General features: G+C 40.4%; 2 protein-coding genes across 2 annotated transcripts in view; both read right to left on the bottom strand.

Annotated features, from left to right (window-relative positions):
• aebp2 (AE binding protein 2) overlaps nucleotides 1-13,688 on the bottom strand; it is a 36,663-nt gene extending 22,975 nt beyond the window's left edge. The window contains exons 1-5 of the mRNA XM_037682987.1: nucleotides 13,096-13,688; nucleotides 12,206-12,419; nucleotides 4,845-4,952; nucleotides 3,951-4,137; nucleotides 1,862-1,986 (exon numbers count right to left, since the gene is read on the bottom strand). Of these exons, the coding sequence (XP_037538915.1) occupies nucleotides 1,862-1,986; nucleotides 3,951-4,137; nucleotides 4,845-4,952; nucleotides 12,206-12,419; nucleotides 13,096-13,619 (1,158 nt within the window). The 5' untranslated portion in view covers nucleotides 13,620-13,688. The remainder of the gene's footprint in view (nucleotides 1-1,861; nucleotides 1,987-3,950; nucleotides 4,138-4,844; nucleotides 4,953-12,205; nucleotides 12,420-13,095) is intronic.
• Nucleotides 13,689-15,569: 1,881 nt separating this feature from the next.
• Nucleotides 15,570-16,493, bottom strand: part of plekha5 (pleckstrin homology domain containing, family A member 5) — a 121,142-nt gene continuing 120,218 nt past the window's right edge. Inside the window, exon 30 of the mRNA XM_037683614.1 lies at nucleotides 15,570-15,626. The gene's annotated coding sequence lies outside the window, so the exon portion shown is untranslated. The remainder of the gene's footprint in view (nucleotides 15,627-16,493) is intronic.

The following is a 16,493-nucleotide window of genomic DNA, read 5'->3' as shown; positions in this document are numbered from 1 at the left end:
TTTACTTTATCACACAGGCTGAATACTTGCGTGTACTGGCTTTACTTGGAAAGAAATAGCATCTTCCCTTAGCACATTTCTGCAGAACAAGTATAAATAAAACTTTCTTACGGTTTAAAATGGAAGGTTTTTTATTTATTTATCAAAATGTAAAATTTTGTAAAAATACGTGTTTAACATTATTTATGCAAATAATGATGTAATAACTACATCAGGAACTTAAACAAAAATAATTTACGTATACTACTACTGGTATTTTATTCTTTTGAGGGCATATATAAAGTTAAAATAAAAACTTGTTCAGGCCCTACTCTTAAAGGTTTACATTTTAAGTTGTACTTCTGCACCAAGCAGTGATGGAAGGCTACACAAAACATGCCAAATGTATAAAGTGACAACAAAACGATACCAGTTGAAAATCAGATAAACGCTACGAGCAAACACAGAACCTGCTTGAAGATCAACACTGTGGAGAAAATCTCTGTCACTGACTGGAGAAAATGATCCCCCCCCCACAGCTGCTGAACACTCAGGGATACACAAGCAGATGATTCTGATGTTTTCCCAGTTTGGGGCAAAAATTACACGAGCAAGATGTTGAATAGTAAACAGGGCGCCCTCTAGTGGATCTGCTGCGGAACTGCAAAAATAAATGAAAGATTTCTCACTAAATCTCTATAGTTTCCTTCTGCTAATATAACCATTTATTACAATACTACATTGAAAAGAAAACAGTAAAGAAACACCAAAAAAAAAAATCTTAACACAGTAAGAGTCCATATAAACACAAGCAGCAAAGGTGCTCTAGAGCGCTTGTTAAAAAATAGTTTATTTGTCCTATGCAGGTTAACACAAGGTCAACACTGCAATGAAATGTTCAGGATGAGAAGAAAATAAGGACAAAGCAACAAACCCACACAAAAGTAAGCAACATCTTTTTTGCGACTCAAAGACTTCAAGCCGAGCAGAGTTTCTACAAGTACAAATTAAGTTCAAGGTGCGGTTAAAGCTTTGTTTAAACCAGACTCTCTGACACCCTCTGCTGTCTACAGGCAGGATAAAAATAAAACACAAAGTTAAAATAAATCTAAGATCATCGTTTCTCAGACAATATTTGATGGTTTCAGCTGTTCATAGGCTGATTTAAAAGCAACAACTACGAGTAAAAAGTTTTCACTATTCATTAAATATTGAAGAGAAATGACAGAAAACTAGGTTTTATTTATGGGAGGAAAGAATATTTCATTGATTTCATGTGCAGGTCCGGGGACAGAAGTCTTACGTTTACAGGGGATAAAATCACCACAGGTATTTTATTTTGAAAGCTGATAGTGTGTGTGAGTAGGATGTTTTAGTGCGACACTAAAAAGCCCGTTTAAACTCAAGAGACACCCAGAACACAGGCGCTGAGGCACGCCTACGACGAAGACGTGATGGAGTCATCCTGTAATTTACCAATTCACCTCCACTGACTTTATCTAAAGCTCCATCTTCATATCACTTTAAAAACTGTAGTAACTAAGATTAACTTATAAGGTAAATGATAAATTAACTGAATTTTAATGTAATTGATTAAGTTGTTCAAGTTTCACCATTTTTTGGTCACTTCTATTGAAAACATTAAAAAACATCAACATTATTCCACTTTTGTGTGCATCTATTTATAATGTGACGTTATTTCGGAGTCTTTTATAACTGATTTTTCTTCACCATAATGTAAATAATGCATTTTATAATTAATGCTTATAAAAAACATGAATATAACTTGTTTCCTTTTACATTTCTGTTCTCAGTTGGGTTTAAGCCTTTTAAAAACACAAATGTACAAGAGGTGCAGGACATACAGTATTAAATCACATACCGTACTGTGAAAGACAACGCTGTGGCCGTTGCCCCCACTCTCGATGTGGGTGGCGAGGTTAAGACACACGGCTCTGTGACGAATAGCGTCCATAGTCTGGACATCAAAGAAGTCCTGGGGCCTTGCTGAAATGAAAAGCAAGCAGGTTAAATGAAAGATAAGTTGAAAAACAAACACACAAACTAATAGAAAACTGTAAAATATTGTGGTGATAATAGGAAAAATGCCACAGCTTTCAATAAATAACCATATGGTTATCTGAATGATGTTTCTCTGCAAGAAAAAAATGAACGTGTGCATGTTTTACAAGAACATACAATTATCATTTACACTACATTATTTTATTTCACTTTCATTGCTTTAACACTAAATATTCATGGGAAACAACCTTGTGCCAACAAAATAAACATTGGAACAAGAAATGTGTTCTTTTTACAAGTTATAAATATATTTATAAGTTGTTCAAGGTTTCATAATAATGAAAAAAAAAAAATATATATATATATTTAGAAAATAGACGTCCTTTAAAATCTTAATATTCTAAACAGTAGTGCCTCTTAAATGGTAAAATCTGAGACAGACTTGGCATTCAAACCAATGCAAATTTGTAATTATATTTTTTAAGTAGTCTGATGTTTATTTTTTAATACAGAGGTTTTCTAGGATAGAACTTGCTGGTTTAAAATGATGAGTTTGAGGATCAGAGCTGGTAGTAATCAAAAGATATCCAGAATTGGCAGCTAACACCAGGAAATCTGGAAAAATGTTAACACTGTGACAAAAATATTTCAAATTGACCAAATTCTGTTTAATGGTGCTCCATATTCCTAAAGTAACATTTTACTGACCCATCTGAGTCACATCATATACTAATAGCACACACAGATACTCAGTCAAAACATCATTTTAATTTATTTTTAGGTATATTCAAAAACAAAAGGACTGAAATACCACAAATGTGTTGATTTTGTAATAAAAGGAGAAAGATAACAGTACTGTATTTTCCACTGTAAACGTCACACCGCCTGTAAGTTGCATCAGTACAAATATGTCTAAAAAAAGTGGAAAAATACATAAATATGCCACTTCGTCGTATCTATTATGCGTTACTGCTGACGTGTCTGTTACGTGTCACAGCTGACTACCCTGAAATGTGGGCCGAACCTGGAAAAATGCGCCTGCTGGGCTGGTGGTGTGCCAAAAATAGATTGGCTGCCAAATGGCAGCCGCGGGAGCGTGCACGCGAGGACTTTTACAAGAATTTAACAAAATAAACACTTAAAAACAATTATTTGTTTGCTTGACTTTATAGTAAAGGTGTGTCTCAGTCTAACGTTTGCTTAATAAAAGGACTTTGACGGTCAAATCAGCTGAATTTCAAAAGTATTCGCTGAATCGGTGATTCAGGAGCAAGCAGACGTGGAGGAAAAAAGGAAGGAGGAACGCTGCGCGTTTCTTCGAAATTTAACAAGATAAGCACCTAAAACAATTGTTTGCTCGACATTATAGCAAAGGTGTGTCTCAGTTGAACTTTTACCTAATAAATTCACTTTAATAGGCAAATCAGCTTCATTTCACTGGGGCGGTGCAGCGAAATGAAGCTGATTTGACGGTTGCTCCAAGCAGCGAGCTGGACGAAGGTGGCAGGCTATGGCAAGCTGATTGTATCATTAATAGTTGGTTTTCTCAGTCATCCAGGTCATGGTAAATTCAAAAAAGTTCAAGACCAAAACAATAAAGTATAATGTAAAGGATAATAAATAAAGTCCAGTTGTGTTTTTGTTTTGAACTTTTTGAATTTGTTATTTATAGCCACTTTTACCTATAACTTGATACAACGGCATGCCATGCTACTCGAGTGCCACCTAGTGGCTGAAAATGGTAGTGTTCTTTTTTTTTTTCAGTCAGAATGAATGAAAACGGTCACATCTCAGCCAACAACTGGTTTATAAATGGGGGGGGGGGGAGAGATCCATAAATATGTCGCTTCGGTGTATGTCACAGGACATGCAAATTATGCAAAAAACTGTGACTTTATAGGGCGAAAAATACGGTATTTATGTTGGCTTGTGTGCTTGTTTGTACGTACGTAGGGACCATCTGCGTTTGTTTTTGATTTTTTTCCTCTTGTTGAGTCCAGCCTTGGAGGGCGATTCCTCCTTCAGTTTGGCCTGACTGGACATCTTTGAGGAGTTCTGCTGGCTGAAGTGACTGGGAACATGGCGAGCCAACCCTCCTTGTGAGGCAAAGCTGGCGTTGCAGCCACCGACTACACACTGCGACAGACAAACAGGAACAGGATTAACGCTACAGTCTGCAGGTACAAAACAACTGCAGTTTAGAACTGGCTGTTATGTGCAACAACAAAAATGAACTTGTTTGAAAAGGCTCAAGTACCTAAAGGGTGAGTCACAGTTTTCAACATTTTCACAAGTGTACAAACCGTACGCTGGGGGAGAGAGGTCAAAGACTGGTGTATGCTTTTCAAAATGAAAATAAAAAACGTAGAAAGCCTTTATTTTTATTATACATCTTGAATAACTGCAGATATTGCACACATCATCTGATGGACGGTGAGCCTGTGTGCAAGCAGTGGCCCAGTTGTGAGCCCCTCTCCATCCCAAAGCGCTCGGAGCAGACACACTGAAAACGTGCACGTGCACAGCCGCCGCTGAGCCCGCTCTAGCTTACAGAGCCCCCACACCACGCCCCCAACCTCCCCAGGACTTCAGCATCTAAAATCTGACCTGCAGTAAATGTTACACGTGATTGAGATGAGATGTGTGCTTGTTTAACTTTATCCCACCCCACCCAAAAAAACAAACTGTGTGTAGTTGATCATAAATATCTGTACTTTAACACACTTTAAAATGTAAGCTTTATTGTTCTTAGGGTAGCAGTTTTTTACAAATATCCATTTTACAAATGCAACATAATCCCAGATTTTTTTAAGAGCACACCCAGATTAAAGTGTAGGTTTTACCTTGAAGGGTTTATCTCCACTGTGGGTCAACATGTGTCTCTGGAGCCAGCTCTGACTGGTGGAGGGGGTGTTGTACACCTTACAGCCCTTCCACAGACACACAAACACCTGAGAAACAAACACATATTTAAAAGTAGCCAAAACATTATGACAACAAACTATAAAGGTCCTTTAAACTATGTCCCTGCTTTATTTAATAGGCTGGAATCATTTTAAATATTTATGCTGATACTTTTAGGAGAAAATAAAATTCTAACATTTAACTACTGCTGATGGCTGGTGACTGTGTAAACACTTTTATTGTCTGTTTTTGGTTAAAGGTCAAATTAAATAAAACAGACAAAAGAGTTTTCATGATTCTCTTTTAGTTAACACTTCCATAAAACATTCCAGTGGTCAATGCTCTGATTTAAAAATCAATCGTATTGACTTGTTTTTAGAGTTTGTGTAAAAACCTCAAAATGGGGTCAGAGTTACCATAGGTGAGCGCATCACCAGCCAGCTGTGATAAAACTCTGCAGGACACATGGTTAACATTGTTTTGTTCATGTGTGTACTAGGGGTGCACGGATTGCAGTTTTCTGTCCGATCACTGATTTTTTAAAAGTTTGACGTGCCGATTCCGATTTAGTTTTATAAGCGACACTGTTATAACGTCACAATGCACCTTCAATTTTCCAATATTATTTTACTGAAAAACAGACCCTTGAATAATATCCTAGAAATAACACAAACTTGTTTTAACTGGTCATGAGGTAGTGCTCTGAAATATAAATGAAGTTCAGACAATTGTTGTAAAACTTAAAAAAAATAAAAAAATAAAAAAAAAATCAGTAAAATTGGTTTCTCATGCAAGTATTGGCCGATTTCCAATTTCCCAAAATTAAGGAAATCGGGGCCGATATCAGTGCACCCCTAGTGAGAGCCAATTTTCCCACCATCCTTGCCATTCCAAAGTAGAATTTGGCAATTTTGCCATGCCTTAATCAAAATTTCTAATATGGGAATATAAAGGGCAATGCACTGTGTAAATCAGGTAATATCAAATTGTTGATAGTAGAACTGAGAAAAACATCAAGATTTTAGAAAACAGAAATATTCCATCCATCCATTATCTTCCGCTTATTCCGGAGTCGGGTCGCGGGGGCAGCAGCTTGAGAAGGGAGGCCCAGACATCTCTTTTCACAGCCAGCTCTTCCAGCTCTTTTGGGAGGATTCCAAGGCGTTCCCAGGCGCACAGAGAGACATAGTCTCTCCACAGCGTGTCCTGGGTCTTCCTCGTGGTCTCATCCCAGTTGGACATGCCTGAAGCACCTCTCTAGAGAGGCGCCCAGAGAGCATGCTTACCAGATGCCCGAACCACTTCAACTGGCTCTTTTCGACGTGGAGGAGTAGCGGTTCTACTCAGAGTCTCTCCCGAATAACTGAACTTCTCCCCCTGTCTCTAAGGGAGAGTCCAGCTACCCTGCGGAGAAAACTCATTTCAACCGCCTGTATCCACGATCTCATTCTTTTGGTCACTACCCAGAGCTCATGATCATAGGTGAGGGTAGGAATGTAGACTGACCAGTAAACAGAGAGCTTTGCCTTACAGCTCAGCTCTCTCTTCACCACAACGGACCAGTACAGAGTCCGCAATACTGCCGATGCTGCACCAATCCATCTGTCAATCTCACGCTCCATTCTTCCTTCACTCATGAACAAAACCCCGAGATACTTGAACTCCTCCACTCACCCTCGACCTGAAGAGAGTAATCCACCCTTTTCCGGTTGAGGATCATGGCCTCAGATTTGGAGGTGCTGATTCTCATCCCAGCCGCTTCACACTCTGCTGCGAACCGCTCCAGTGAGAGTTGAAGATCACAGCACGATGATGCCAACAGGACCACATCATCTGCAAAAAGCAGAGATGGAATCCTGAAGCCACCGAACCGGAAACTCTCCTCCAGCTGGCTGCACCGAGAAATTCTGTCCGTAAAAGTTATGAACAGAATTGGTGACAATGGGCAGCCCTGGCCGAGTCCAATTCCCACCCTGAAGGGGTCCGACTTACTGCCGGCAATGCGAACCAAACTCTTGCACCGCTTGTATAGGGAGTGAACAGCCTGTAACAACAGGCCTCCAATCCAATACTCAAGGAGCACCTCCCACAGTGGACCCCGAGGAACATGGTCGAATGCCTTCTCCAAGTCCATAAAACACATGTAGACTGGGTGGGCAAACTCCCATTACCCCTCAAGGACCCTAGTGAGGGTAAAGAGCAGGTCCAGTGTTCCACGGCCAGGATGGAACCCACATTGTTCCTCCTGGATCTGAGGTTTGACCAACGATCGGACTCGCTTCTCCAGTACCCCTGAATAGACCTTAACAGGGAGGCTAAGGAGAGTGATGCCCCTTTCTGGTCCCCCTTTTTGAAGAGGGGAACCACCACACCAGTCTGCCAGTCCAGTGGCAGTGCCCCCGATGTCCACGCAACATTGCAAAGGCTTGTCAGCCAAGACAGCCTCACAACATCCAGAGCCTTAAGGAAATCAGGGTGAATCTCAGCCACTCCCGGAGCCCTGTCACCTCGGAGCTTTTAACTACCTCGGCGACCTCAGCCACGGTTATGGATAGATCAACCCCAAAGTCCCCCGATTCAGCTTCCTCCATGGAAGACATGCTGGTGGGATTGAGAAGGTCCGAGAAGTATTCCTTCCACCTCCCGACGACATCAGTGGTTGAGGTCAACAGCACCCCACCTTCACTGAACACAGTGAAGGTGGGGTGCTGCTTTCCTCTCCTCAGCTGCCTGATGGTTTGCCAGAATCTCCTCGGAGCCGACCGACCATATAAACATTTTCATTAAATATATAAAATGAGACTACCGGTATATCATTTACATCGATATAGTCTATGCTGCGTTACATTTGTATTTTTAGATCCACCAGTTCACCTTTCTCTTCTTCCCATTTGTCAGTGCTCCCCGTCCCCCTCACTGAGCACAGCTCACCTGTCCCCCCACCCCTTCACCAGGTAACTTGAGGCAGTGATGGATAAACACAGGGGAATATATCGAAGAGGAGCTGGGCTCAATTATTTGGAGATGCTGTGGATTCAAAGTGATGAACAGCAGAATAATGTGTCGTGTAGAGAATGTGTAAAGCACGTGATGAAAAGGTTCGAACATGTAACAGAGCCATAAAGTTGAGTATGCAGCCTGTGTGAAACGGCATGCTGCAGCCCAGATGGTAAAAGCTTCACGGTGTAGCATTCAGTCTCCTGTACCAAGAAAAACTGTTTCAAAACTCATAGTGTGCTGTGCAGTATAAAAGAGAAAGTGAGAAGTGGCATGACATTACTACCATACCATTTTATTTATAGAGCACTAAAAACAGCGACAAGGCCAACCAAAGTGCTGTACAGACAGAACAACAGGTAACACACAAAGCAAAATACAAAATGAAGTAAATCAGAAATATAGACATAAAAATGATGCAGATAATGACGATAAACCAGTGTGGAGCATACAGGTTCAAGTGTGGAGCGTACAGGTTCAAAACACAGATCATCTGGTGTTGAAAGCTACTGAATAGTAGTGAGTTTTTAAACGGGATTTGAAAACCGAGCGGGAGGGGGCCTGTCTGACAAGCAGAGGCAACTCGTTCCAAAGTCTTGGTCCTGCGACAGAGAAGGCCCCGTCACCTCTGCGCTTAAGACGAGTTCCTGAAACTGTGAGGAGCAACTGGTCCGCTGATCAAAGCAGTGTAGCGTTAGCTGAAGCCTGGCCTGCAGGATGAACTCACAAGCTGGAAGCTCAACCAAACAGGACTGGTTGCTGTAACTTAAAACAACAGGACTAATGTCACCATTGATGAGTGAATATTACATCATCTGATTTAAAATAGGACAAACATACATCACCAACCAGCTGAAAATGCTGAGATATTATCTCCTGATTAGGGGTTGAACGAGTATATAATTTTTAAACTCGACATTAACATAATAAAACCCGAGTAGAACTCGAGTATTTGATGACGTCATAGATCTCAAGATACAAAAATAAATAAAAGAATAAAACTGCAAAAAAGGTAATTTTTACAAAAAAAGACCAACAAAACATTGGGAGCGTATATTATGCTCCTACCATTTATCATACTGCAAATAAGTCACAGGAAAAACTAAACTATTAGTTATTATTATTAAACTGCAAACGTGAAGAAACGTGCAGCACGTCAAAAACGAAACTTAAAACGAAACTGGTTCTGGTTCGGTGGATTAGACCCGGTGTTACACCATACTCTGTGACCTGCAACAGTGCAACACCGCCCCCTACGGTCATACGGTGGTCATATAATATGACGTCACTACGGTTACTTGACATAACATTTTTAACCCCGATAGATGTTCTAGCAATCGATGTGTAGATTACTCGAGTACTCTGTTAATGCCCTACTCCTGATGCATGTTCAATAATCCAGTAAGAAAAATCTAACTAGGTTAAGTCAGGTCCTCTGGACAGATTCCTCTTGTTGAAATGTTTAACTGTCCCCCTCTTAAAATGTTGTTATTGCAAGTATCACTCAGCCCTCTGTGAATAGCAAGCAGCCATCTGGGTACTAACGACCAATTGTTAGGCGGATAGTCCTCCTTTAACATGTGAACAGCTAGTTTTGGTTGTCAGCAACAAACTGGTTGATCCACTATGAGAAGGTGCTATTTAGGCCCTATTTACACGGACACGATGGGGGGAAACTTAGGGTTTTTTCGTATGTTAATAAGAGGAAAAAATTTGCGTTGACACGGTCGCATTTTGGGTTTACATGCATCCAGAGGATTCCCCCCCGCCCTCCCGAATCTGCTGTAGTTACCATGCCGGGTCATTAGATGGTGCTGTGACTTTTGTACCTTCACCTAATGCGCATGCGTGCTGCCTCGGCACGCTTCTTTCCTGTGAGCTAAAAAGCTCAGCTAACAACGTAACAACAAGTTAAAGCTGGATTTTGGATAAGAGTCGACAGATTTGACGCCAAGCGGGACGGCTTCATCTAACAGCTCCACACCGGTTACTGAGTGGACCAGAACCGAGTCGACAATGTCAGACTTTACTCCGTGACAATCAGTAGCTGTTTTACAGCAGGTAAATCAACGTTCTTAATAATGTTAGCTTGTGTTTACTTCAGTTACAAAACAATCAACTGAGTTTTTATTTTTTTCCTGAAAGAAGAAGAAGCTGTCCTCCCACCAGGCGGACCGGTTCTGAACGAGGCTCGGCCCAGATGAACTGCAGGAGGACGTCGAAGAGAGATGTTGATGAACTATTTGTTTAAAATTCCCCTCATTTCTTTTATTCAATCCATTCAAGTTCAGTAAACGTGTTTTAATAGTGTGTTCAGTTTAATTATCAGTGTTTGTGGGACAAACAGTTTGTGGTGTTGAATAAATAAAAAAATAAACCTGATGTCTTCATTTTCAACTTTAGTAATCACGCTACATGTTTAGCATAATTTTAAATTTGAAGTAATAATGTCCAGATAGCTTCATTTAGCTCAGAGCTTCATTATATCTCAGACTAACATAAATACTGTTTATTATTATTAAACTGTTAATATTTAGCACATTTAGTATGTTATAGTGCAGCGTGACGTGTGCCTCGTTCTATAAACAGCAACATTAGAACTGGATCAGACTGTGTCTCTTCCAACACAGATGTCGGTCACAGCACCTGGAATCTGACGTAGATTAACTACGAGATTAAAAATATATGCCATCAGTCGAGGTTCAGAAAGCAGTGTGTCTGCCGCCGTGTTGATAGAAATATAGCGTCGGTCCACACGTGCGTGTGCGCATGTGGTTTAACACAAAGCCTCAGCGGGGGGTCAGTGAAAAACCTCCACTCTGGAAGGTGGGTTCAGAAACCTCCGGATTCAAAGAGGGGGGCCACTGGTGTCGTGTAAATGATCAGCAGAACCGCAGAGAGAAAGCTGCGGATGCACTCAAAATACGCGCCATGTAAACGGCCCCTGAGTTTGTTGCAGCTCCTCAGACTGAAGAAGTCTTTTGGATAAATCCAATAATTGTCAGTCAGGTCATCTGGACAGTTTCTTTTTTTATAGAGATGTTTCGTTCCTGCCCCCCGTCGACTCCTCCCAGGCAGGCAGCCACAGCCAAAGCGGTTCAAGGAAACAAAGTTCATGCTCAATCATCCAGGTATCAAGTCCAATAATTCTCAGTCAGGTCATCTGGACAGTTTCTTTTCTTTCTTTCTTTTTTATATAGAGACGTTTCACCCTCTATCCGGAGGGCTTCTTCAGTCTGAGGAGACAGGACAGCCCCAGAAACCATCTTAGCTTCAGTAAACTGGTTGGTCCACTTGAGTTTACTGCTTGGTGGTGAAACAGTTTACTGGAACTCCTCTGACTGATGAAGCCATCTGGATAGAGGGTGAAACGTCTCTAGAAAAAAAGAAACTGTCCAGATGACCTGACTGAGAATTATTGGATTTGATACCTGGATGATTGAGCATGAACTTTGTTGTCTTTTGGATAAAAGACGAAACGTTTTAACAAAGAAGAATCCATCCAGAGGACCTGTCTTAACCTTGTTAGAGTTGAGATATTATATTTGATCCATATTGCACAGCAGTAATGGCTTGGAACAATATAGTTTGAACAATTTAAGTGAGCAGGAGGTGACTCTTAAGATTAAACACCCTTTTCACTTAGTCACTCTGTTTTTCTGTATTGAACATTCCACTAAATATATGAACAATTTGGGTATGGGGCGATCTTGTCAGTTGTTAAATAGTGAAATAGTTCATATGATAAATAACAGGTTGACTTTGGGCTACATTTTTCACACCTAAGGTAAAGTAACTAAAGCAGTCAAACCTTCTCATCTGCCTGAAGAATGGAACGCTCGTAGTTTTGAGTCAGTTTTCCCAATTAATAATAATAATAATAATAATAATAATAATAATAGCAACACGCTGAACCATTTCACCCACACACTATCCATATTCACATACTTGGCAATTTATGACTTTGTTTGGGATTCTTTGTTTGGCACTGATGATATTACACTTCTTACACAAGAGACACAATCGATCGTTTAATCTTTAATTATTAATTGAAAATTAGTGTGATTTTTTTTAAAACGTGAGACCAAAAAACCACCTTAATGCCTTTTTTTTCAATTTATGGTAGCTTCACTCCACCTTCGAGGTGAACATTTAATGCTCAAGCTTTCCACTTTTTTTCTGCTCCATGTTGGGAGTGTGCACAACAACCCCCCCTGCCAAGCAAAGAAAAGGCACCAACTTGGAATGAAGGAGTGAATAGGATCAACGCTAAGCTCGTCTAAAACTTTCTAGGTCTACTTACCCCTCCTCTCTGCCCGTCCACATGGATTCCCCTGATGTGCTCGGCCAGATCCGGACTGGAGTTAAAGCATTGTGGACAAAGGTCCCAGCAGCAGGGGTAAGCCAGCGTCTTGGCTGCAGAGGACCTGGCACTACTCTGTCCATTTAACAAGGCAGGGGTGGAGCGCCCGCTGGACACTATGCTCTCCATATCCATCAGGGTACTGCTGCTGGTGCTGCAAGACAGGAAGTATGCATCAAATTAAACGAATAGATCAGGCTGTGCAAAGACATGCACAACAGGTGCAGATTTTATATTTGCCACATTACATAGTTAGAAGATGTGAACGCCTCTTCAGGCTGGAATTGATTTTCAATGCTTACCACATCCGCTCATGCCAGATCAATTTTATGCCACATTTTTACTACGGCCTTTTAGCTAACAGTAGATCACACTACGTCCCCTTCATGTTTAAATCTCTGCTACTAAAATGTGCTCCATGTGTCAGGACTGCCTCCCTCTGATGTTTGTGCAAAGTGTTATAGAAGATGAGCACAATTGAAGTGCATGAGGTGAAACTTAAAGAAACTGGTCCAGATGACACGATTTAACCTTTTTGTTGTTCTCTACCTGGATGACTGAGCCTCCAAACCGTTTTCATGAGGTGAAGTGTGTCTGTGCTGAGTAAAACTTTAAGAACATTCACCACAGACTTCTCTAGAAATCTGGGGTTTAACATTTGTAATGCAGTTCAGTTATGTTTCATTAAAACAGTGGCGCAGAATTAGAACTTGGAAATCCGCAGGAAGAATGTCTAAACATAGTTAAGTGCAGCAGATGTAGATGTAACCATTAAAACAACTTGGACTGTGTGCTGGTCCCCAGACCATCACAACCTGTTCTCCACCGACCTGTCCTCCGAGTCCAAGCGGCTCAACTGTTCGCCATCCGAGGATGAGATCTCCACGCTCGTCCGCCTCTTGTCGCCTCCGCCGCTGTTTTTATCCCCGTCCTCACACACTCCGTTAGAAACGGTCTTCTCGCTGTCCATCACCGAACACCGGCTGTCGTCGTCTGGTTCCTCCTTGGCGTCTTTAACCGTGTCGTCCCCGGTGTGCTCGTCGCTGCCTTCTTCCAGGCTCGGCCGTGACCCCGGTCTTTCCTCCGGCTCTTCGGATACGGCTGCTCCCTCCCGGGTGACCGCCGAAGCGCCGCCGTCTGTTCCCACGTCCCTCGCGGCCTTGCCTGTTGTTGTAGCGGGCTTCTTTTCGCCCGCCTCGTCCATTTTCGGCTCACCGCTGCTGCCTGTTTGTTCAGTTTCCGGCTCGGAGAGGCCGTTTTCTTTCTTCTCGGGGTCGCTCTCGTTGGTCTTTCCGGGGGGTGCATCGCTCCCAGCGCCCAGGGCGCTCGTTTCCTCGGCAGGTACCGCGGCCATTTCTCTGGCAAACACAAAAAGGGACGCTTTCCGTGTTAAATCTGATGCCACGGGCCAACCGTTCCCCTTCAGCAGGAAGGCGGGGCTTGACAACAATGCCTGCTCTCTGATTGGTTAAAAGCTGCACGAGGAGGCGGAAACTCTGACGTTATTTAAAGTTTCCATGTGTTTCTCTAAAGAACTCGTTACTGTAAGAGTGGGCTCAAACCGTGGGGGTTTCACAATAAATTACACTTTCAATATTACCTGAACAAGATATAAGTGTCCACACTTAATTTTTTTTCTATTGTAGGTGGCATTTTCCCCCCATTTTTTATATAGTTGAACTTAAACCTGACTTCTTAGATGCACAAGTATTCATCATCAAATAATTAAAAAATTTGAACAAAATTATAATTTTTACTACTAAAAGTGAGCTCAAAGTACTTAAAAAATGAGTTTTATGAAGATGCTATTATGTATAGTTACCACCAGAGGGCGCCACAGATCAAATTTTAAATGAGTTGTTAAAAACAGCAGCTCACAGGAACTGAGCCAAAATTAAACATTTATATTTGGGCATGTTTCTAAATGTTTATGAGAAATGTCAGCCTAGTCTCAAAGAGAAAAACCTTCCAGATGTGTCCCAAGATTTGTTTGTCGTCTAATTAGCGATGAAGTTAAAACTCAGTCTGCTCCTCAAATAAATAACATTTACTTACTTTTTATGTATATGAATGTTTCTGTCCAGCACCCTGAGGTCACTTCTATTGTGACTTGGTTCTTTATAAATAAAATGATAACACATCAAAAAGTTACTGTCAGCATAAATGTTGACCAAACTCTTTCTCCTTTAAAGCTAGACCAGAATTATTTTTCCACAACGGCTGGAAACAAAAAAATGACAAACAAGAAAAGACAACGAGATGTTACAAACAGCTACGTTTATTTAACATGATATAAAACAGATGGGATATGAACATTTCCAAATCATATCTGGTCTGTAACTGTATGCTGGACCTCTCATAGATGTACCATGTACATTATATACACAGTAAACTTCTGATAATTACACTTTGTACACACACAAAAATATCTTGAATTTACAAAAGCTTCATTTTATTGCTTTTTACACATGCAGACCCTACTAATTTACCTCCAGGGCTTTAAACCAACTGTAGCATCAAGCTTTGAAAAACTGTGCCCCTCTCTCTGTTCAAATATATCTTTCAGTCGTTAGGAAACAGACAGTGAAGAGCGACTCTTGTCAGAACATTCATATATGTATTGGCAGCAATGTGTCAATGACCGAGGATCTAATCTTTAAATAAGTCATGAGAAATATAAGAAATTACAAATATTCTAAGCCTGCAATAATAAAGTAACCCTTCCTTCTTATATTGGAGGGATCATATTTCATATTAACTCTTCAGTATGGACAAATATTATTTTTACAATAAATGGATAAATGGGTTAGGCAATTATTAATATCTGAAATAGACTGAATTAAATAGTAAAAGGTTTGGGCAAACTCAAAATAAAATTGGATGTATCTTGAAATTTTTTTGAACAGGAGTTCAAACAGAAGAGAAAAATGTGACACGACCTAAAATATTCTGTCACAGGAGTTTAGACTTGCAAAAAGAGCTCAGTCCGTTAAGTCTCTCATATATACACAGCACACATTCCAACAAGAACCTAACAGAACCGTATAAATAATAAACACATTTTAAACTATGTAAAAACTGCACCAATGACTGAAAGCGTTGCATCCCCAAAATGGGGCATTGAAAAGACTAGAAGACAAAAATGCCACCCCAAAGAACCATGTGGTGACATCAGAGCTTTAGACGTCACAGTGAGCAGGCAGAAGTCAAAGGTTCAGCCCTGTGAAGATGGAGGAGGCAGTTTCACTTTCTGTAGACCAAGACTTTGTGCTGATCTCCTAGAAGGAGGTCCTCAGGAGGTGTTTATGTCCTCCCTGCTGTTCCCTTCATGTGTAAGTCTTCACTGAGGCCAGAGCCTGTGCTGGAGAACAAAACATAGACCCTTTATTAATCCCAGGGGGAAATCTGAGGCATCCAGTAGTACGTTCTAATTATACAGAAAAAACACGAAATAATCAAAAGAAGAAGCAGAATACACACATTTGGAAAAAGACAATATGCACATGCACAAGGTGGTAGGGAGTACTACACTCATGATTAACATATATATATATATATATACATACATCCAAGCATACATATAGAGCTTATTCTGGTAATATTACGGGTTTATTCTGGTAATATTACGAGTTTATTCTGGTAATATTACAGGTTTATTCTGGTAATATTACGAGTTTTTTCTGGTAATTTATTCTGGTAATATTACGAGTTTATTATGGTAAGTTATTCTGGTAATATTGCGAGTTTATTCTTGTAATATTGCGAGTTAATACTGGTAATATTGCGAGTTTATACTGGTAATATTGCGAGTTTATACTGGTAATATTGCGAGTTTATACTGGTAATATTGCGAGTTTATACTGGTAATATTGCAAGTTTATTCTGGTAATATTACGAGCTTATTCTGGTAATATTACGGATTTATTCTGGTAATATGATATGATTTGATCTGATTTACTTCATTTTGTATTTTGCTTTGTGTGTTACCTGTTGTTTTGTCTGTACAGCACTTTGGTTGGCCTTGTCGCTGTTTTAAGTGCTTTATAAATAAAATGGTATGGTATATTACGAGTTTATTCTGGTAATATTACGGGTTTATTCTGGTAATATTATGAGTTTATTCTGGTAATATTACGAGTTTATTCTGGTAATATTACGGGTTTATTCAGGTAATTTAGGGTTGTATACTGGTAATTTATTCTGGTAATATTGCAAGTTTATTCTGGTA

Source organism: Nematolebias whitei, chromosome 10, assembly GCF_014905685.2.
Source record: "Nematolebias whitei isolate Nwh7 chromosome 10, NemWhi1, whole genome shotgun sequence".
NCBI classification, from domain to species: domain Eukaryota; kingdom Metazoa; phylum Chordata; class Actinopteri; order Cyprinodontiformes; family Rivulidae; genus Nematolebias; species Nematolebias whitei.
Note: the sequence above shows the minus strand (reverse complement) of the source record. Positions and strands in the feature narration are given on the sequence as shown.